Consider the following 24,497-nt stretch of genomic DNA (forward strand, 5'->3'; position numbering starts at 1 on the left):
GAGCCAGGCATTATTCTCAGTTCTGGGGTAAAATCAGACACTCATCTGTACCATCAAAAAAAAAAAAAACACATTGTAGGGAGGAAAACAGTCAAGTAAATAAATGCTAATGCTAAAGTATCGAAGAAGTATTTAGGGGAAATACTAGAAAGAGAATAAATAGATGGTCAAATTTCTGTCTGAAATCAATAGAAAATAATATTCACATTGGGAAACACTAGAAGTCATTTTATTCCACTTGAGAGCAATACAGCTACTCACTCCATGATTAAAGCTGTACTCAACAAGTTGAAATCAATGCATTAGAATAGTTGAAAACAAATGAGTCCTCTGTACTGGGAAGGAAAATTGTGATATACAGTGATAATTACTGAAGACAATCAGTTGAAAAAATACTAGAAAAGTATGCAGTAGTAAGATGGCAAGTTACAGAAAATATAGAGCACTTTAAAAGATCTATTAGCAATAGCTACATAATGGAAAAAGATGTCTTCATACTAGCAAAAGGTACTATAATATGCCTTGATACAAATGACAGAAAATGCACAGGACCCACAACAAGAAAATGATACAACTCTGAGGATTAAAAAAATCCTAACCATCTTTCTAGAAATAAATATTCAGCATTATAAAGAAGCATTTTCTCTCTAAATCATTTATAAACTCAATGGAATTCTAGTGAAAATAGTAATGTAATTTTGAGGGGGGAATTTAGAAACTGTTCTTTTAAAAAAGTTTTACCTTTACTTTTGTCAGAGTTATACATATTCACTTGAAGTATGACAAGTACTATTAGCTCATAACAGCCATCTTCAGGGCAGCCCGAGGGGCTCAGTGGTTTAGCGCTGCCTTCAGCCCGGGTGCGGTCCTGGAGACCCGGGATCGAGTCCCGCAGCGGGCTTCCATTGTGGATCCTGTTTTTCCCTCTGCCTGTGTCTCTGTGTCTCTCATGAATAAATAAAAATAAAAAATCTTAAAAAAAATAACTGCCATCCTCAGCTTTATTCTTTCTAGCTTTTGATTAACACTCCAAAAGTCAGTAGTACCCAACATTTTGAGCAGTTTTTACTGGTGTTTACATCTTTATTATTTTCCAGCAAGAGAATTTTTCTGCTAATTGGGTTTTGTTTTCCTTTTTTTTTCAGTTTTTGGAGATTATCAATTCTCTTCTTACTGTGAAAGATAATATTCAATTTTCTGATCCACTTTTCAAACCTCAACCAGACTCCATCTCACACACATACACATATCCTACAAATGTGTACATGGTTCAGCTTCTCTTCACCCTGACAATATTTTTGGTTCTATCAGTGTTCAATGTTATAAGTAGTATGTCTTTGTAGATATTATTATACACAGCTGAGTCTCACAGTATTCTACTCCTTCCCTTCATGGATTTCTGAAAGTTAATAACTGTCTGCTCTTCTCTTCCTCCTCCTTCCTATTATTATTATTATTATTATTATTATTATTATTATTTTAAGTAAATTCTGCACTTTAAGTGGGGCTTGAACTCACAATGCTGAGATCAAGAGTTCCATGCTCTACTGACTGAGTTAGCCAGGTGTCCCAATAATTGTCTACTTTTAAATTTGCTTTGTTTTTGATACAGTGGACAGAATTAAGGGAGCAAAGGAAAGAAAAGAGATAAAAGGAAGAAACAAAAGGAAAAAAGAACTTCTCACCTTGGTCAAACACTTGAGAAAAGCCTAACAATTTTAGTTTTGCTTGAAACTGCATTCTGGATTATCCTTCCCCTTCACAGTGGACTGGTTATTCTCTAGACTCACTGCTCAGCTTTGTCAGGATCTCCACTTCATTGTCATTCTAGGAACATTCCTCTTCCTTGTGCTGATGTTGGAGCTCCCACTTGCTGGTTGTCATGTCTTCCTCTTTCATGGTTTACAATCTTGTTTGGGGAGAGCACTTCTTCTAGTAGATTCCAGGGAATTGTATCATGGAACTCCTGTAGGGAGGAAATGCTACGGCCACTAGCATCTACCAGGCACTAGAGAAAACTGCTGTCACCTTTGCCATTCCACCTCACAACAACTCTTGGCATCCTGTGGGAAACCTGTGGTGTCACCTCTACCCCCAGTGATGCCTAGAAGCCTCTGATGTCATCCATTCCTGCCATTTGGAAACTGCCTGCCACTGTGTTTTGAAATTAATCCGCTAGAACCTTTTCTTTAAATACATCTTTACAAGCCATGTTTCTAAATGTTAAGAAATCTTAATGCTAAGAAAATCACCTTCATTCCTTCTACACTGGTTGGAATAATTCAAACTACATCAGGTAGTGCCCCAGAGGGTTCATGCTCATTAAGTTGGTGGCTAAAACCAATCTGTTTGACAAATCTGGTTTATAATTTTGAGTAAACATGTAGTTTTTTATAGCAACCATTTCAGCAAACATGGTAACCCGTAACACATGGTCTAATTGCAAGATGGCAAGTCAACATTTGGTTGAAATATTAAAAATAAACCTTCAAATATTACATGAAACAGACTTAGGCAGAATCTCAAGATTTTGGTGACAATATAAAATAACTGATTTTCATTTAAATTTCTTGGTAATAGGTATGTACATAATTGCTAAATATTACTCACCAATCTTTAAAGTTGTAAGAGCAAGCACATAAAGTGGAAAGACCTTTAAAAAATTCATTGAAAAATTAAGATCTGTTTTTGCTATTCCAGTAACATTTTCAATCAAATGCTTCACTAAAGAGTATCATTAACATAGCAGTGAAATATGAAGATGAAATTATTTTCTGCAAATCCATGGGTATAAATTTGTTTTTAATAGAAGGTTGATAATGTGAATCAGAGACCCAGTGATCTGATATTTAACTTTCCTTTTTCAGCTGTGTTCAGTATTCTTGCTTTGCACAGCAAATTTTCTTTTCTTTAGAATGAAAACTGAAAATTTTCTTCATCTCAGCTTAGGGACCAAATGACATTTGTGTTGACATCAATCATCTCTCCTTGGGGTGATCTATGACAACACTGAGGAAATTAGATTGGTTTTAAGGGATTGGGATATAAGTGAGAAAGAAGAAAGTTAAGAATCAAGAAGTGAAATCATGATAACAAGTCCTTACAAGCACTGTGCCATTTAAATTAACAAAATTAATCAAAGGAAAGACTTGTAAGCATGTTGATGTTCCACATTAGATCAACTTCGACTTGAATATTGTCCATCAGTTATTCTTAAAAATTTATTCTTTGCTTCAGATTTGGAACAATAGGACTTTGAAAGACATGTAAAGAAGAAGGGATAGAGTTGCAGGACTGGACTTAACAGCCATTTCTCTGAGTTTCTCTTACCTAATTATGTATCAATTTTTTGATCAAAAACATACCAGGGGAGAGGGCCACTAGAGAGTGACCAATGGTCACAATTCTATAATAAGCCTTCTGATCAGGATTACACCTAAGAGCCCATTGCAATAAAAATTCCATTTTCAAGAGGATCTTAGCTTGAATTCTGAACAATTGCAGATTGAAGAGAAGAGGCAATGGAAAGAGGATTTGATAAAGCTGATTGTTATCCTCCATGATGGTAAGGTTGGTGAATACCGGATAGGGATGGGAATCAAGATAATCATGCTACTCCTGCCACCCACTGGTCAAAGAATGAGTTCTGCGTAATTGAAATGTATACTTTTAGGGTTATGATTTTTCTTGACGCATAGCTTCTTTGATTTTTCTATGATCCAACAGTCTCTTTTGAGCTTCCATTCTCTTTGGTGGTGCAAAACTAACCCAGGCCATTCATCATCCTTGTCTCAAGGTTTGAGAGCTTTGGAGAGAGGCTTTAAATTACACATAGATGTCAAGTGAGGAAGGTGTCATCCCAGGTCATCTTCTAGCCTGTCTGGCATTCGCTGTGATGTAGCAACTCCCCAGGTCCTTGTTGTCATCACCCTCCTGTCATAATGTTCACATTCCTATATCATCTCTCATTTTATATGGTTCATGCTGCTGTGTCTCCTCTTCTGGCTGCAAGACCCCTTCCAGGCCACCAGCCACCCCTCAGCTAAATCTCTCAGGGTATGGAGATAACTTTTGGATGATATCTCTTGTCACTCTGGGGCTGTGGGAAACTGAGGAGTTACCGTAAGCCCTGTCTGCATAGAAAGGCTGCCACTCCAAGGTGTCTCAGAGCATAAATTAAGATATTTCCAGCTATAATAGGAAACTTATCTCAAACTGCCTTAAGGCCAGTTATTAGCTTTATAGGAAGTTAAGAGGTAAGGCAAGCTTCAGAGCGTGTTGATCCAGCAGTTTAAAAACGCAATCAAAGACTTGAGTTCTCTTTGTCTCTCTGCCCTGCCCTCTGCCTGTGATCTTCATTCTAAAGTGGATTCCTGTCTTGGTTGTATGATGGCTGCCTGCAGAAATTGCAGCTTTGTTTTTTTCTATTAATTGGCTTCTCAAGCTTCTTTCTTCAAATGAAGTAGAATATTCCTAGAAGTCTGGTAAAATCCTCTTCATCTCTTGTTGGTATGGCTGGGTCACATGCCTATTTCCCTCCTTTCCTTTTTTTTTTTCTTTTTTTACTTGAAGTTTAACTTTTAATTCCAGTTAGTTAACATAGAGTCTTGTAATCACATGCTTATTTTTAAGTCAATTTTCAACAAAAAGAATGGGATTACCGCTAGACCGAAATCAGGTTGAACCCAGAAGCTGAGAGTAGAAATCACAGTCTCCTGAGGTTCTTGGCTATGTGGAGGAGTGAGTATCTGAAGAAAATTTGGAATTTGTTTGGGAGAGAATGAGGAGGATAGATGCTCTCTAGGCAATAATATCAGTCCGGATTTTGTTAGGAAAATATACTCCTCTAGAAATTTCAAGCAGAGCAAGATTAACTTAGCAAATTAAGCCACAAAAATCATAGGAAGGGGCAGAAGAGGAAAAAACCCCGAGGGGGGTAAGATGGGTTAGTCAATGTTCAGGAATTCCAGGAAGATGCTCCTGGCCCTATAGGAGAGCACACCTGTCTAAGCCTGAATTCCCCTGAACCTGTGTTCTTCTCTTCTTGCAGACCCAGTGCAGTTGTTATAAGGGCAGTGCTGCTGGTGTAGCCAAAGCCAGGTGTAGCTCTGGCTTCCTTCTTCCCTTCAGTCTTTTTTATAAAATAGGTTTATTGAGATATAACTTATATATCATGCAATTGAACAATTTTAGGTATGCAAAATGTATGATTCACTGGCTTTAGTATATTCACAGAGCTGTGCATCCATCACCATCATTGATTATAGAACATTGTCATTATTCCTAAAGAAAAGCTTTCTCCTCAGATAGCATCCCTCCTATCCCACTCTCCCAATCCCTCTTTTCATCCTCCCCCCAACCCCTCCAGCCCTCCACCCTACACAAAAACTAATCTACTGTTTGTCTCTGTAGATTTGCCTATTCTGGACATTTTTTTCATGTAAATAGATATTTATAATATGTGTTCTTCTGGGATTGTATTCTCTCACTTAGAATAATGTTTTCAAGGCTCATTCACATTGTAGCATTGATTGGTACTTCATTTGTTTTTATTGCCGAATACTCTTCCAGTGCACGAATACACCACATCTTATCTCTCCATTCATCAGTGGACATTTGAGTTGTTTCCACTTTTTAGTTGTTAGTTAAGCTGCCATGAACATTCATGTACAAGTTTTTGATGGAATGTATATATGTTGGGCTTAGACTTAGGGGTGGAATCCCTAGGTCAAGTCGTAAATCTAAGTTTAACCTTTTGAAGAAATACTAAACTATTTTCAAAAGTGGCTGCACCATTTTATATCCCCACCAGCAATGTATTAGGGTTCCATCATTTCTCTACATCCTCACCAGTACTTGTTATTATATGTATTTTTGATGGTAAGCTTTCCTACTGAGTATAAATTGGTATCTTATTGTGGTTTTCATTTGCATTTCCCTGACGGCTAATAATGCTGAGCATCTTTTCTTGTACTTATTGGCCATTTGTGTATCTTTTTGGAGAAATATCTTTTCAGGGTCTTTGCCTGTTTTTAGCTGTATTATTTGTCTTTTTATTATTGAACTGTAGCAGTTTTCAATATATTCTAGATACAAGTCTCTTACTTGATACATGATTTGCAAGTGTTTTTCCCTCATAATAGTGGATTGTCTTTTCACTTTTTGGTAACATTTATTGGTGCATAAAAGTTTTAAATTTTGATGAAGTCCAATTTTTCTGGTTTTTTTTCTTTTGCTGCTTATGCTTTTGGTGTCATATATAAAAATGCATGCAGAATTTAAAATCATGATGGTTCACCCCTACATAGTCTTGTAAGAATTTTATGGCTTTATTTCATAGACTTAGGTCTACTGGGAAATGTAGCCTCTGTGAGAAGGAGAACTTAGAGGAGGTGGGAACCAACCCATAGTATGTAGCAAATAACTAAACATCAGCCTTTGTGAGGATTTTCTGTCTTTTTGGAGTCTAGACAGAAAGCAGGCCACAAGTCTCCTTTTATTCAAAGATCCTAAATCTGTCTAGCATCAGTTTGTCACCCTTAGAACTTGAGAGATGTAGAGAATATAGGGCCCAACTCACTTTATTCTATTTTTCTCTTCTGTGTTCTTCCTTCTCCTCAGTCCAGGAAGTTCTAAAATTGAGTCTAAGAGAAACTCAGCTGTCTATTTTTTCAGATAGTTCTGTTTCACGTGCTTTTGTTCTGAAGAGCTATCTTTTGCTCTTAAAAAAAAAAAGAAAAAATCTTAAAGGTACAAGAGATTATTTTAGATACACTATTAGACCATAGAAAGCAGCATTTTCCTTGACAGATTGGCAATATGGTTTCATGAATGTGACAGAGACAGGGATGAGACTTTAGGAGGGAGGCAGATTCTCAAGGAGGAGATGAGTAATTATAGATAAGGAGCTAAAATTAATAGGTAAGCAGGACATTGATGCCTTTGCTGGAGATTTCCAGTTATGACTATACAGGTATTAGGGGCAGCTTGGCAATGATTTTACAACTGTATTCTGTAATAAATCATAGCATACTAATATAGACTGAATTGTTTAAACATGTTGGAGACTTTAATTTATTCAGCTTAAGAAATTAGTTGAAGGAAAAAAAATAATGGAAAGTAAGCTGTAGGATTGCTTTTCCTGAATTCTAAATTTAGCTTAAATGTATTTCTAATCCTCTATGCTAGGGATATTTTCTTGGAAATTGTATAATCTGATCACCTTTATTAATGCAAGGTTTTAGATGGGCATAAACATGCTTACTGTATTTTACTGTGTCAATTTTTAGCCTAGGTAATCCTGTAAATGATGAGCTAATTATATTCTTTCTGATTATCAAGCTACTTAACTTAAATCCAGTATGATTATAAAAGGCAAGTAAATCTTCCGTGCCAATAGAGGAGAGTCTACACATAGTTACCTTTAAGAAGACAAAAGAAACTGCACCATATGACCAAAGCCTGTGCAAGATGAAATCCCCATTATATGGATGACAGAAAATAGAAAAGAATAGAGTGTGAAGAGCAACACAAATTCACAGCCATCATTTTGAGTCCATATTATCTTCAAAGACAAATATGATTGCTCCCTGAATTGATTGATTGTCTTATAAAACTAGATGGGGACCATTCTATCACCCGTTGTAGGAAATGCCCATCTTTATTTTTAATTAAATTGGAATTAATTTTTATTAAGGTTCACATTGTATCTGGGTATAAATGGAAAACTTAAGTGGTCAATAGGGAAGGAAAGGAGTATAAGGACTCAAGAGTACGACATTGTTTCAGCTCCCAGGAAAAATTTAAAAAAGGGAACTAGCATATTCAAAATGTTTCTCATATGCACATCATACTATCTCATCTAGTCTTGACAACAGTTCTAAGAGGAAGGCATAACTATCCCAGTATACCTAAATGTGGACACTGGATCACAGCTACATTAGGATCCATTTTGTCTAATTCCAAATTCTGTGCTTTCTTGGTTATTTTTGATAGCACCCTTTCAGGTACAAAAGACAGAAAGAAATACTATCCTAATTGGCTTAGGAAAACCAAAGAATATATCAGCTTGTAAAACTCATAGAGACCTGATCCTCCTCCTTCAACATTGTCTACTGCAGGCATGGTTGGATCCAGGGGCCAAGAGGAATTCTTTCTCTCTGTCTCATTTCATACTTTTCTTTGTGTTATTCTTGCTATCAGGCAGGCTCTCAGGAGCTCCAGTTTCAATCTTTAAAGCTTTAATCACATGGAAAAAAAGATTCTTTTTCTAAGTTGGAATAAGAATTCCAGTACTGAATTTTACTGTCCTTGTTTGGTCTAACTTACTCTTAACTATACACTTTAAATATTTGAAAGGAAAGTGAATGTACAAGGTTGGCTACATCAAGAAATATGGCTTATAATTCTTAAGCCTTATGTATATGTATTAAAGATGCAGATACAGAGTGCAGAATAACTCCACTATTTGAGTTTTTTTTAATGTGGATCATGAATATAACCAGATAACTATAGCAATTGGTGCTGATCATGAAGCTTCCTGAAGTGAACAAAGGCCTTTATTTCTCTGCTATTAAAAAGGTTTTATTCACACTATAAAGTCAGACATTCAGCCTCTTTCAAATCTGTATGAAAATAAATTACATAGCATGTTAAAAAGTATGTATTTGAAAAGTAAGAAACTATCAAATACCTGCTGTGTAGACAGAACATAGGTACATTATATCTACCTTTAAAAAAAAAAGATTTATTTATTTATTTTAAAGAAAGTGTGGGGAGAGGGGCAGAGGGAGACAGAATGAGAAACCCAGGCAAACTCCATGCTGAGTGCAGAGCCCCACATGGGGCTGGACTTTGTGGCCCCAAGATCAGACCTGGGGCAAAATCAAGAGTTGGATGCCCAATTGAGGGCACCACCCAGGCACCCCACATTATGTCCATATTTATGTTAGACAAATGATTCAGTGGGCACTAGCCACGTGTGGCTATTTAAAATTTTTAAAAAAGGTTTTATTTATTTATTCATGAGAGACACACGGAGAGAGAGGAAGAGAGAAGAAGGCTCCCTGTGGGGAGCCTGATGTGGGACTTGATCCCTGGACCCGGATCACACCTGAGCTGAAGGCAGATGCTCAACCGGAGAGCCACCCAGGCATCCTTCTTTTTTTTTTTTTTTTTTTTTTTTTAAATTTTTATTTATTTATGATAGTCACAGAGAGAGAGAGAGAGAGGCAGAGACATAGGCAGAGGGAGAAGCAGGCTCCATGCACCGGGAGCCTGATGTGGGATTCGATCCCGAGTCTCCAGGATCACGCCCTGGGCCAAAGGCAGGCGCCAAACCGCTGCGCCACCCAGGGATCCCTCAGGCATCCTTCTTAAATGAGACTTTTAAAAATAGTTACTGAGATAATCTTCTGGAATCTTAATGGGTCATTTCTTTTAACACTTAAATCTTTTATCTGTTAGTAATTTGTTTTGGCATAATGGACAAATTAAAGATTACCTCTATTTTTAGATAGTTAAATGGTAATGAGTATTTGCTTCCCTAAATTCATTCACAATTATTTTCTTTCTAGAAAGAGCTCCTGATTTTCGTTTAGAGATCCACCTCCCTTTCATTTTCTGCTTGTGTGTTTTGGGTACTGGAGTGTCACCAGACTAATATGGCCAGAAGAGGTGAGGAACTTTCCCACAATATTCAAATGTTTGTTTTCAAAATTCAAAGGATTGTTGATTTGAAACTTTGAGAGTAGAGTAAGTTTGTTAGAGTGTATGGTGAAGGAAAAACAATGAGAAGTTGTAACCCATGTCATCATAGAGGATTGGGTTTACCTGCCATTGCTAAGAATTAACTTCTTATGATGTCATATTACCTAGCAAAACTTCTCAACCAGTGGGTCACCCACTGCCCTAAGGGTGGCTGAACAGGCTGGGTCACCAGAGGAGCCTTCCAAAGGGCTCCAATTCCCTTGCTTATCCCAATATGGCATATAAACATAAGTATCCTCTTTTTAAAAAATTATTTTTTATTTATTTATTTATTTATTTATTTATTTATTTATTTATTCATGAGAGACAAAGAGAGAGAGGCAGAGACACAGGCAGAGAGAGATAAGCAGGCTCCATGCAGGGAGCCTGATGCAAGACTCGATCCCAGGTGCCTGGGATTAAGACCTGAGCTGAAGGCAGATGCTCAACCACTGAGCCACCCAAGCGCCCCAACATGACTACCCTCTTAATGTATTATGAGAAAGCGATGAAGTACTGTATTTTAGTAAAACAACTTTATGTTGATTTAATGTGAATTGATATTCCTGAATTTGAAAGCTCCAAAGTGAATTGATGTAGAAGAAGTGTCAGGAAAGACTCTTTGGAGATAGTTGGTCTTCACTTGTGTGACTATATCATGGCCATGTAAAGCTACAAATCTCAGGATATAATATTAATATTCTAGAGGGTTATGTTAGATAAATAACAAAGGAGGCTGATAAAAATTCCCTGTGTTTTCAGAAAAGTTAAAGGGTTTGAGTAATTAATTCTTTATCTTCCTCTTTTCCTTTATTTTATTGCAAGAGTGAGATAGTTATAATCTGAGAGATAAGATGGAATCCCCTGAGAGCCATATTTGTGTGACTCTGTGGTTTGGGCAAATGTGTTAAATGAATGAAAGAAATTCATGTTGAGAACTTTCTGCTGTTAAAATAATTTTCTACTTAAAAAAGATAACTTCCAGGTAGAAAATAAAAATCCTCTACTCAATTATAAAACTTATTTTTAAAATGTATTCACTGTTATTGAGACATTAGCATGCACAAGGACATCACTTTGTGCTTGAGATATATAAATAAAATAGACATCCCTGCCCTTGAAAAGCTTATATTCTAGTGGGGGAAAAGACAATAAACAGTAAACAATAGGATATCAACCAATAAACATAATGAATAAGTAAGTTATATAGGATATTAGAAGGTGAAAAGCAATATTAAAATATGGAGCATTTTAAGGGAGATCAAGTATGCTGGGGAGCAGGAATGAGTTGCAGTATTTGATAGAAAGTCTCACTGAGAAGGCACAGTTTGAGTTAGAAATGAAGGAGATGATGAGCACTGGGCGTTTTTATGCAACTGATAAATTATTGAATACTACATCTGAAACTAATGATATACTATATGTTGGCTAATTGAATTTAAATTAAAAAAAAAAGAAATGGAGAAGATGAAACAGCTAGCCACACATTCTAAGGAGAGGGAATAACATGGGACCCACGGGGGAATAATACCTGGTATTTTTGAAGAAAAGAAAGGAGATCAGTATATCTGGAGTGGAGTGATCAAGAGGACAGCAGAATATATAAAGAACTCTTAAAATGTAACAAGAACAACCCAATTAAAAAAAAAAGGTGAAGAATTTGAATAGAAAAATTTCCAAAGAAGATATAAATTACCAACAGCACATGAAGATTCTCATAGTCAAAAACTGCAAATCAAAACCTCAATGACATACTACTTCACACCTATAGAATAGCTATTATAAAAAAAAAAGGGTAGGGGGGGAATAACAAGTGTCAGCAGAATATGGAGATATTGGAACCCCTGTGGATTGTTGGTGGGAGTGTAAAATGGCACAGTCACATGGAAAACAGTATTGCGGTTCTTGGAAAAATTAAAAATAGAATTACCAAATGATCCAGCAATTCCATCTTTGGGTATTTATCCTAAAGAATTGAAAGCAGAGTCTCTAAAAAATATGTGTAAACCTATGCTCATAGTAGCTCAAAGAGCTAAAAAGTGGAATCCACCCAAGTTTCCATCCACAGATGAATGGTTATCAAAGTATGAATATACATATAGTAATACCATTTAGCCTTAAAAAGGAAGGAAATTCTTAAAATTGTATTTCTTTGGTGTTGGTTGTGATCTCTCCTCTTTTATTTGTGATTTTATTTATTTAGGTCCTATCTCTTTTCTTTTTGATAAGTCTGGCCAGGAGCTTATCAATATTATTAATTCTTTCAAAGAACCAGCTCTTAGTTTTCTTGATCTCTTCTGTTCTTTTGGTTTCTATTTCATTAAAAACAATTATAAGAGCATATTATGAGCAACTATATGCTAACAAATTAGTCAATATGGAAGAAATGCATGCATTTCTAGAAATATATAAACTACCCAAACTGAAACAGAAAGAAATAGAAAATCTGAACAGACCTAAAACCAGCAATTGAAGCAGTAATAAAAACCTCCAAACAAGCAGGAGTGCAGGGCCAGATGGCTTCCCAGGGGAATTCTACCAAACATTTAAAGAAATACCTATTTTTTTTGAAGCTGTTTTTTAAAAAATAGAAAGGGAAGGAAAACTTCCAAATTCTTTCTATGGGCCGGAATTACTTTGATCCCCAAACTAGACAAAGACCCCACCAAAAAGAATTACAGACCAGTATCCTTGATGAACATGGATGCCAAAATTCTCACCAAAATACTAGCAAATAGGATCCAATAGTACATTAAAAGGAATATTCACCACGACCAAGTGGGATTTATTCCTGGGCTACAAGAGTGGCTCAACATCTTCAATCAATGTGGTACACTACATCAATAAAAGAAAGAACGAGAACCATATGATCCTCTCAACAGATGCAGAAAAAGCATTTAACAAAGTACAGCATCCTTTCTTGATTAAAACTCTTCACAGTGTAGGGATAGAGGGAACATTCCTCAATATCATAAAAGCCATCTATGAGCTTACAGTGAATATCATTCTCAATAAGGAAAAACTGAGAGCTTCTTCCTAAAGTCAGGAACACATCATCACTGCTATTCAACATACTACTGGAAGTCCTAGCCTCAGCAATCAGACAACAAAAAAATTTCTTTTTATTATCTAAACAGGCAAAGAAGTCAAACTCTTACTCTTTGCAGATGATGTGATACTCTCTATGGGCAACCCAAAAGACTCCACCCCAAAATTGCTAAAACTCATACAGCAGTTCAGCAAAGTGGCAGGATATAAAATCAATGCACAGCAATGAGTTGCATTTCTATACGCTAACAATGAGACAGAAGAAAGAGATATTAAGGAGTCAATCCCATTTACAATTGCATCCAAAACCATAAGATACCTAGGAATAGACCTAACCAAAGAGGCAAAAGATCTGTACTCAGAAAACTATAGAAGTCATGAAAGAAATTGAGGAAGACACAAAGAAATGGAAAAATGTCTCATGCTCACAATGGAAGAATAAATTTTGTTAAAATGTCTATGCTACCTAGAGTAATCTATACATTCAATGAATCCCTATCAAAATACCATCAACTTTTTTCACATAAGTAGAACAAATAATCCTAAAATTTGTATGGAGCCAGAGAACACTCCAAATAGCCAATGGAATGTTGAAAAAGAAAACCAAAACTGATAGCATCACAATTACAGACTTTAACCTATATTACAGAGCTCTGATCATCAAGACAGTATGATACTGGCACAAAAACAGATACATAGATCCATGGACAGAATAGAGCACCCAGAAATGGACCTCAACCTTATGGTCAACTCATCTTCAACAAAGCAGGAAAGAATATCCAATGGAAAAAAAGATAGTCTCTTCAACAAATGATGTTAGGAAAACTGGACAGCCACATGCAGAATGAAACTGGACCATTTCCTCACACCATACACACCATATACAAAAATAGACTCAAGATGGAGAAAGACCTAAATGTGAGACAGGAATCCATCAAAATCCTAGAGAGGAACACACGCGACAACTTCTTTGACCTTCGCCACAGCAACTTTTTGCTAGACATGTCTCCAAAGGCAAGGGAAACCAAGGCAAATTGAACTATTGGGACTTCATCAAAATAAATAGCTTTTGCACAGCAAAGCAAACAGTCGATAAAATCAAAAGACAACTGATATAATGTCCATTCTATTGGGACATTCAATCTGTCTTTCCATTCTGTCTTCACTTGTCTCCAAATAGACTTTCTTTTTTTTTTTTTTTTTAAGACTTTATTTATTCATGAGAGACAGAGAAAAGGAGAGGCAGAGACATAGGCTGAGGGAGAAGCAGGTTCCCTGTGGGAAGCCTGATGTAGGACTTGATCCCAGGACCCCAGGATGTTGACCTGAGCCAAAGGCAGACACTTAACCACTGAGCCATCCAGGCACCCTCCAAGTAGACTTTCAGTCTACTACTCCGCCATAGAGGGATACTCCAGACATAGTATGTGTAAAATCTACCAACCTAGTGTAATTACAACCTGTGTAATACATGTACATGGAATTGATCTGATGCAAGAGGGTTTTATTGAATCAAATCTACTTCCCCGGGCCCTGGTTAATCAATACGGAATGGTCTGATCAACTTGCGTATTTTCACTATTTCTACTATTTTCAGGATAAAATAGGAATAATTTATGAATGTTTACTTTTAATTTGATAATGTATCTTGGCCGAGAAAGTTTTTACATTGATTATTATACAATATTAGAAAAATACATACCTTTTATTTCACAGATACTTAAATTATTGTAATTGTGAACAAATGATTGTTTTAACATGAGAATATACAACTTTTTCCCATAAATCTTCCCCTCTTTTGTTAAACATGAGATAGTTATTTCATAAACCAGGATGACAGTTGATGTCAGTCTCAACATACTATATTGTTTTAAATTTTTAATGGTTCCAAGTAATTCTGCATGATGATTCAGATATGTCCCTCCTCTGCCAATATCACTTTGTGTTTCTATTTGTTGGGGGCCAAATTCTATACATGGTGAAGAGAGACTCTCCTAGTGATGGTGATTGAGTTTCACAGTAAGTGATGACTCACCACAGTCCAATTTTTGACTAGCTTTTGTTCACTTGTTTTGGTTTCTTGAGAGCATTTCTCTACTGGTCTTTATCAAGCTACATGCACATTACCAATGAACCATATTTCTCCCTAAGCTGGATATCTTCCTTTAGTATATATCTGTCATCCCAGCAGCACCTCCTTTCTGTATTTGATAAACATTCACCTTAGCAGCAGGGCTGCTGCATACAGATGTGCATTGGGCCCTGCACAAAGCTTCTAGCAGAGTGGTCAAGTGGAGCTAGAATTCAAGCATGCTCTGCTCCCAAATCTTGACAGTGGCCTGTAATCACTGGAGAAGAGAAGGACTAATTTTGTCAACTAGAGGTGTGTTTTCCTCAGTTGCACAAAGCACCACAGAGGCTAATAGTAATTCTACTTATGAGACTTGATTAGAGGAAGAGACTTCCTTTCAGGATAGAAACACAAAGGACAAACATTTGCTTCTTCAGACACTTTTGCAACTGGGCCTTAGACATGTGACTGAAGCTCAGCCAATGAAGTGTATATGCTCTTGACTTTGATTTGGAAACTGGGACAGTGTACAATTCTTTTTGCAGCTCAAGGGAGACAGCAACATCCAATTCTGTGGAATGGTATTTGCCTTGTCAGGATCTAGGGCTGGAGGTGTTGGTGATAAGACCTCCAGCATCCAGTTATCCACTGGTGTGGCAGGGCTTCCCCAGACCAGTTCTGAGGAGTGATTTTCACTGTGGGTGCAAAACCTAATTCTATCCCTATATCATTTCCCAGCCTTTCGCTGCAGCCTTCCTAGAGTTTCACTGAGCACCCAGTAGCTTTTCAGTGAATTCCTTTTCTACTTAAACTACTCAAAGTCCATTTCTTTTGCCGTTTCCATTTATCTTACTGGGCAGTCTCATTCAGTGGGATACTAACATGAAATCCTTTTATTTTTCCAACATTAGTTTTCAGGTATGGTTTGATGATTAAGTGTTTTCTGCCTTTTCATAGCGTCTTGGGTAGCTCTTGTAGCATCCTGGGGATGCTCTCAAAGCATCTCCAAGATGCTTTGAGGTTTTAAAATACCAAGGCCAAAGCAATCCAGTTTATAATTTGAATCTCAAATCTATTATGATGCTTTTCCTCTCATCCTGCCCAGGCTTGACCAGTAGTGCAAATGGTCCTGCCTTGTAGAATATGCTGTGCTTTGCTTCTTCTTCCTCTTCTACTTTCTCTTCCTTCATCTTTAGGGTCCACCTTTTCCATTTCTTCTAGGGAGTTAGGGTGCTGAAGGAGGAATGGGGTAAGGATGAACATATACTAGCTTAGCTGCTGCTGCTGTGTTCCACAATAGATGGCCAATGTTGGCTGAAGAGGGAATAGCTGGATGCTACTGAAGTGCAATGTAAGGGTGGGTTCTCCAGGAGGCTTCACTGGGGCTCCAGTTGCACAGGTCTCTGACATTTGGTCTCACAGTTTCCCATCTGTTTTGGTGTACTTTAATAACCTCCCCCAGTTTTGTTTTATTAGTTTAGTCAGAGTTGACTTTTATTGCTTCTCTCCTTGGATTACTGCAAGGATTTCCTAACTGGTCTCCCTATTTCCACCCTTGCTTGCTTTTCTACAATCTGTCTATTGTGTGGATTGAATTGTGCTATGAGTTGGATTGCATCTCCCCCAAATTCTTAGGTTGAAGTCCTAGCCCCTAGTACCTCAGAATATGACCTTATTTGGAAATAAGGGTTATTGAAGATGTAATTAGCTGTAATTAGCTTGTCTGACACAGCAAGTGTTCATATTGCACACAAAAGGAGATCACACTACAGGAAATGCTGAGTTTTTAAATACTCATATCATTGCCACAGTTAATTTGCTCATCTTCTGTAACTTTCCTTTTGCACACAGTGATGAACAAATTATGCAGATGGCATAGATTTATTTATTCCAAATTAGAATTGGTATATTTATTGTTTTCAAATGTTGCCATTTAAAAAAACAATGTCAGAAAGATATTCATGTCCTCTAATATTTTCTGATCTCAGTGTGTGAAAGGTGAAGCCTATTTCCTGTTGAACTGCTTCCAAGCATGATACCATTCCACATGAAGTCTACTTTTACAAGAGTATCCCAGATAAGGATGTTGTTGTTTCTTTCTTTTTTTTTTTAATTAAAGACTTTTTTATTTATTCATGAGAGACACAGATAGAGAGAGAGAGAGAGAGAGGAAGAGACACAGGCAGAGGGAGAAGCAGGCTCCATGCAGAGAGCCTGATGTGGGACTTGATCCTGGGTCTCCAGGATCATCAGGCCCTGGCCTGAAGGCGGCACTAAACTGCTGAGCCACCCAGGCTGCCCGATGTTGTTTCAGGAGCTTCTGCAAATATTATATTACACCAGAAAATAGGCCAGTAGTGCTTTTAGAAACAATAGTCCAGAAATATCCAAGAGTCATAAAAGTAATTTCACATTTAAATAAAATGAAATTGAATTTTGCTACTCAAGGTGTGTCTGAGAAATAGAAACATCCACATTGGAGTTGATTAAAATGTAGGCTTTGCCTAAAATATTGAATCAGAATCATATATTAACAAAATCTCTAGCTGAGTAATATGCACATTAAAGTTTGAGAAGCACTAGAATAAGAAATACTAGAGGACCTTATGTACAGTAAGAGTCATGTTGTTTCATGAAACTTATTCCAGTTATATATAAAATATGAATTTGGTCATGATGAAAAATGCATTTCTTACTGTGGGTCATAGTAAGAAAATATTAGAGAGTAGGATGTCAGCAAGCTGGCCAAATAGGACCCCTGTCATAATGTGCCCACCACCAACAAAAATTTGGCATCAATTCGTGGAAAAAAATGACTTTGTAGAAACTGTGGGGTCCACCCCCCAATATCGCAAAGGACTGCTGAAGAGTTTCACCCAACTGTACATCAGGTAATAGGCAGACCTTGGCCCTGAGTGTGGACCCTCAAGTGACCCATGAACTTGTATTAGCCCCACATAGCCACGGTCTGGGATCCTCTGGAGAACACTGACCTATACAGTCACCCACAGGTGAGAGAGTCCATGGAGTAATCCAGAAGTACATTGGAGAAGTTCCAGCATACCGTTGGAGGAGAGAGAGAGAGATTAGATGTATTACGGATAGAAAGAGGAATAGTTTGACTTCATCTAGATCACCCCTCCCTCAAGGCAGCCCATTTCAGTGCCAAGAGAGACTTTCTCAGACCATCATTTCTCACTCAAGGAAAATGCAGCATATGACTGAGCACCCAGTTTCCCCAGCTATGCATAATGCTGTCAAAGAGAACCAGTTTTGAAAAGGTATAAAGTAGATGAATGGATTAAAAAAAAAAAAAGCAGACCCAACTGCATTCTACCTATAGGAGACTCACTTCAGTTTTAAGGACACACATAGGCTGAAAGTGAAGAGGTGGAGAAAGATTTTTCAATTCAAGTGGAAACTGAAAGAAAGCAGAGGTGGTTGTACTTACATCAGACAAAATAGACATTAAGCTAAAAACTGTAACAAGAGACAAAGTCATTATATAATGATTAACAGGTCAGTTCATCGAGAGGATAAAACACTTGTAAACATATGTGTACTCAACATTGGAGCACCTATATGTATTAAGCAAATACAGATCTGAAAGGAGAAATAATAACACAATAATATTTGGGGATGTCAATACCCCACATTCAACAATGGATGAATCATCCAGACAGAAAATCTTAAGGAAACATTGGACTTGAACTCTACTTTAGACCAAATAGACCTAATAGATACATGAATAGAACATACTATCCAGTAGCAGTGAATACATATTTTTCTCTAGTGCCCAAGTGCATAGGTCAGATGATAGGTCACAAAGCAAATCTTGGCAAACTTAAGGAGATTGAAATCATAGAAATATCCTTTTCCATCACAATGATTTGAAACTAGAAATCAGTAACAGGAGGAAAACTAGAAAATTTACATGAGTGTGGAAATCAAACCACACACTCCTAAACAACCAATGGGTCAAAGAAGAAATCAAAAGGAAAATTAAAAATATATCTTGAAGCACAAAAATATAAACACATCATACTAAACTTTATGGGATGCAGCAAAAGCAGTTCTAAAGGGAAATTTATAGTGATAGTTGCTTACATTAAGAAAAGAAAAAATCTCAATCTAACTTTTCATCTCAAAGAACTGGAAAAAGGAACAAACTGAGCCCAAAGTTAATGGAAGAAAGGAAATGACAATTATCAGGAGCAGAAATAAAATAAAGACCAGAAAATAGGAGAAAAATACACTAAAACTAGGATGTAGCTTTTGAAAAAGATTAAATTGACAAGCTTTTAATTAGCATATTGTAGAAGAGAGAAGATTGAAATAAAATTAGAAATAAAAGAGGAGATATTATAACTGATACTGTAAAAATACAGAAGATCATAAGAGAGGACTATGAACAATTATATGCCAACATTGGGGTTACCTGGAAAAACTGTGTAAATTCCAAAAACATGCAACCTAACTAGATTAAATCATGAAGAAATAACCTTGAACAGACCAATACCCTGTAAGGAGATTGATTTAGTAATCAAAACTTCCCAAAAAAGAAAAGATTATATGGTGAGTTCTCCTCCTCCTCCTTCTTCTTCCTCTTCTTCTTCTTCTTCTTCTTCTTCTTCTTCTTCTTCTTCTTCTTCTTCTTCTTCTTCTTCTTCTTCTTCTTCTTCTTCTTCTTCTTCTCCTTCTCCTTCTTCTTTCTTCTTCTTTCTTCTTCTTTCTTCTTCTTTCTTCTTCTTTCTTCTTCTTTCTTCTTCTTCTTCTTCTTCTTCTTCTTCTTCTTCTTCTTCTTCTTCTTCTTCTTTCTTCAAGTTTTCATTTATTTATTCATGAGAGACACATAGAGAGAGGCAGAGACTTAGAGGGAGAAGCAGGCTCCCTGTGAGGAGCCTGAGGTGAGACTCGATCCCGGGACCCTGGGATCACAACCTGAGCCAAAGGCAGACGCTCAACCACTGAGCCACCCAGTGTCCCTTGGGTGAGTTCTTCTAAACATTTAAGCAAAACATTTCAAGAAGAATGAATTCCAATCCTTCTCAAACTCTCCCCCAAAATTGAAGAGGGTGAACACTCTCAAACTCATTTTACAAGGCCATGATTACCCTGATACCAAAGCTAGATAAGGACAAGCAAACAATGGAGTAATACCTCTGATGAATATAGAATGCAAATATTCCCAATAAAATACTAAGAAATCAAGTTCAACAGCACATTAAAGGGATAAATCTCACTTGCTCCTGGGATTTATCCCTGGGGATACAAGGATGGTCACAACATATGCAATTAATAAATATGGTATATCATATTAATAGAATGTAGGATAAAAATCATACGATAATCTCAGTAGATGCAGAAAAGGCATTTGACAATATACAACATCTTTTCATGATAAAAATTCTCAACAAATTTATTTATTTTTTATTTTTTGATAGATTTATTTTTATTGGTGTTCAATTTGACAACATACAGAATAACACCCAGTGCTCATCCCATCAAGTGCCCTCCTCAGTGCCCGTCACCCATTCACCCCCACCCCCCTTCCTCCTCCCCTTCCACCACCCCTAGTTCGTTTCCCAGAGTTAGGAGTCTTTATGTTCTGTCTCCCTTTCTGATATTTCCCACACATTTCTTCTCCCTTCCCTTATATTCCTTTTCACTATTATTTATATTCCACAAATGAATGAGAACATATAATGTTTGTCCTTCTCCGATTGACTTACTTCACTCAGCATAATACCCTCCAGTTCCATCCACGTTGAAGCAAATGGTGGGTATTTGTCATTTCTAATGGCTGAGTAATATTCTATTGTATACATAAACCACATCTTCTTTATCCATTCATCTTTTGATGGACACTGAGGTTCCTTCCACAGTTTGGCTATTGTGCACATTGCTGCTATAAACATTGGGGTTGCTAGAACTCATACAGCAATTTGGTAGCATGGCAGGATACAAAATCAATGCCCAGTAATCAGTGGCATTTCTATACACTAACAATGAGACTGAAGAAAGAGAAATTAAGGAGTCAATCCATTTACAATTGCACCCAAAAGCATAAGATACCTAGGAATAAACCTAACCAAAGAGGTAAAGGATCTATACCCTAAAAACTATTGAACACTTCTGAAAGAAATTGAGGAAGACACAAAGAGATGGAAAAATATTCCATGCTCATGGATTGGCAGAATTAATATTGTGAAAATGTCAATGTTACCCAGGACAATATACACGTTTAATGCAATCCCTATCAAAATACCATGGACTTTCTTCAGAGAGTTAGAACAAATTATTTTAAGATTTGTGTGGAATCAGAAAAGACCCCGAATAGCCAGGGGAATTTTAAAAAAGAAAACCATATCTGGGGGCATCACAATGCCAGATTTCAGGTTGTACTACAAAGCTGTGGTCATCAAGACAGTGTGGTACTGGCACAAAAACAGACACATAGATCAATGGAACAGAAGAGAGAACCCAGAAGTGGACCCTGAACTTCATGGTCAAGTAATATTTGATAAAGGAGGAAAGACTATCCATTGGAAGAAAGACAGTCTCTTCAATAAATAGTGCTGGGAAAAAAAAATGGTGCTGGGAAAATTGGACATCCACATGCAGAAGAATAAAATTCTCAACAAATTTAGAAGAAATGTATCTCAGCCTAAAGTCTACATATCACAAGCCCACAGCTAAAATCATTCTCAGTGGTGAAAAGTTGAAAGCTTTTCTATCCAATATCAGGAACAAGAAAAACATGCTTACTCTTACCACTCCTTTTCAACATAACACTGGAAGTTCTAGCCAGAGCAGTTACGCAAGACAAAGAAATAAAAGACATCCAGTCAGAAAGGAATAGTCATCTGTTTGCAGAAAATATAATCTTATGTTGAAAGGCCTAAAGACTCCACCAGAAAACTGTTAGAATTGATTAACAAACCCAGTAAAGTCACAGGATACAAAATCAAAATACAGAAATCAGTTGTGTCTCTATACACTAATGACGAAATAGCTGGAAATGAAATGAAAAAGAATTGCCTTTACAACAGCATTAAAGACAATGAAATACTTAAGAATAAACCTAATCAAAGAGGTGAAAGATCAGTTCACTGAAAACTAAGACTCTGATGAAGGAAATTAAAGAAGACACAAGTAAATGTATGTTTGTGGACTGGAAGAATTAATATTGTTAAAATTTCCATACCACCCAAACTGTCTAGATTCAATGCAATTACCACTGGAATTCCTATGGAATTTTTCAAAGAAATAGAAAAAACAATCCTAAAATTTGTATGTAACCGTAAAACACCATGAAAAGTCAAAGCATTCCTGGGGAAACACACTTCCAATTTCAATCTATATTATAAAGTCATTAAAACAGTATAGTATTGGCATAAAAGGACGTGTAAACCAGTAGAACAGAAGAGACCAGAAATAAATCCATGAATATTTGATTAACTAACATTTGACAAAGGAGCCAAGAAATACTCAAAGGGAAAAGAACAGTCTCTTGAATAAATTGTGTTGGGAAAACTGGATAATCACACACAAAAGAATGAAATTGGAGCACCATTATAGACTACTTCAAAAAATTAACTCAAAATGGATTAAAGGACACTAAACCATAAAACTACTAAAATAAAACACAGGGAAAGTCTCCCTGATATTGATCTTGGCAATGATTTATCTAATATGACACCAAAGGCACAAGTAACAAAAACAAAAATAAGTGGGACTATATCAAACTAAAAATATACATAGCAAAATGATCAATCAACAAAATGAAAAAGCATTTCTCACAGAATGTGAGAAAACATTTGCAAACTTATATCTCATAAAGAGTTAATGTCCAAAATATATAAAGAACTTATACAACTCAATAACAAGAAACAAAAACAACCAAATAATCTCTAAAAATGAGTAGAGGACCTGAATAGACATTTTTCCAAAGAATACATACAAAGGACCAACAGCAGGTACATGAAAATGTGCTCGATATCACTAATCATCAGGGAAGTGCAAATGCATTTAAAAACTACAATCTATCATATCACACCTGTTAGAATGGCTATTATTATAAAGATAAGACATAGAAAACGTTAGTGAGGTTGTAGAGGAAAGGCAACCCACGTGCACTATTGGAACTGTAAATTGGTTCAGCCATTATGAAAACAGTAAGGAGTTCCTCAAAAAGATTAAAAGTAGAGCTAATGAATGATACATCAAACTCACTTTTGGGTATATATCCAAAGGAAGTGAATGTAGGACTTTGAGGTGATATCTGCATCCCCATGTTTATTGCAGAATTAGTCATAGTAACCAAGATATGGAACCACTATCAATGTCCTTTGAGAAATGAATGGATAAAGAAAATGTGATATATCTTTAAATGGAATATTATTTAGCCACGGACAAGAAGGAAATTTTGGCAATTGACACAACATGGATAGACCTATAGGGCATTATGCTAAGGAAGTAAGTCAGAGAAAGACAAATACTGTATGGTATCACTTATATGTGGATTCTAATTAAAATGAACTCGTAGAAACAGACAGAATGGTCATTGCCAGGGGCTAGGAGGTAAGGGAAATGGGAATATGTGGTCAAAGGGAACAAACTTCCAGTTATAATATGAATAAGTTCTGAGGAACTAATGTACAGCATAGTGAGTATAGTTAGCAATACTGTATTATATACTTGAAAATTGCTAAGAGCAAATCTTAAATGTTCTCACCACAAAAAAGAAATGGTAATTATGTGACATGATGGATGTGTTAAATAACCCTACTGTGGTAATCATTTCACAATATAAGTGTCTCAAGTCATCAGGTTATATACCTTAAATTTGGACAATATTATAGACCTTTAAAGCTTCATAAAGTTTAAAAGTAATTTTTAGAGATAACAAACATAAAAAAAAAATGAAACCAAAAAATTTGAAAAACACTAAGCTAAGGGAAATATGGGTAGATTTTTAATCCCATTGTTCCCCGTCTCCCCAAGAATACCAAGATCTTTCACATCTGTGGAAACATCTTACATGAGAGAAATCAGAAAAATGCCCCTTATTTTTAATTCTTGGTCAAGTGCTGCAGATAAAATTTTCCTGTTCATTGTCCTGTCTCTTCTCTTCTTCCCACCAATATATTTAAAAGCGAGTGAGCTTTTTAAAAAAATATTTATTTATTTTTTATTTTTAAACATTTATTTATTTTAAGAGAGAGAGAGAGAGTGGGAGAGGGAGGAGGAACAGAGAAAGAGAGAGAGATAAGCAGACTCTGTGCTGAGCCCAGAGCCTGACATGGAACGGGGTCCCTTAGGCCAGAGACAATGACCTGAGCCCAAATCAAGGGTCTGATACTAACTGACTGAGCTACCCAGGCACCACTTATTTATTCATTTTAGAGAGAGAGAGAGAGAGAGACAGAGCACGTGCAAGTGGGGAGACAGAGCACGTGCAAGTGGGCAGAGGGAGAGTGGCAGAGAGGGAGGGAGAGAGAGAATCCCAAGCTGACTCCCTGCTGAGCATGGAGCCTGATGCAGGCCTTGATCCCACAAGTCTGAGATCATGACTTGAGCTGAAATCTGGTGCAGAACATTATCAGTGAGCCACCTTCACTCAAGAGGG

The 24,497-nt window shown here is 36.7% G+C and overlaps 1 protein-coding gene across 5 annotated transcripts in view; it reads left to right on the forward strand.

Annotated features, from left to right (window-relative positions):
* The window catches only part of MEGF10 (multiple EGF like domains 10), a 320,109-nt gene that overhangs the window by 114,491 nt on the left and 181,121 nt on the right, over positions 1-24,497 (forward strand). For 4 of the 5 annotated variants that reach the window (XM_072840841.1, XM_072840842.1, XM_072840833.1 and 1 more), the window contains one exon: positions 9,576-9,675. The exons of the other annotated variant lie outside the window; for it this stretch is intronic. In XM_072840841.1, the coding sequence (XP_072696942.1) occupies positions 9,663-9,675 (13 nt within the window). In that variant the 5' untranslated portion in view covers positions 9,576-9,662. The remainder of the gene's footprint in view (positions 1-9,575; positions 9,676-24,497) is intronic. 5 annotated transcript variants of the gene reach the window in all.

This window comes from Canis lupus, chromosome 10 (genome assembly GCF_048164855.1).
Source record: "Canis lupus baileyi chromosome 10, mCanLup2.hap1, whole genome shotgun sequence".
Taxonomy (NCBI): domain Eukaryota; kingdom Metazoa; phylum Chordata; class Mammalia; order Carnivora; family Canidae; genus Canis; species Canis lupus.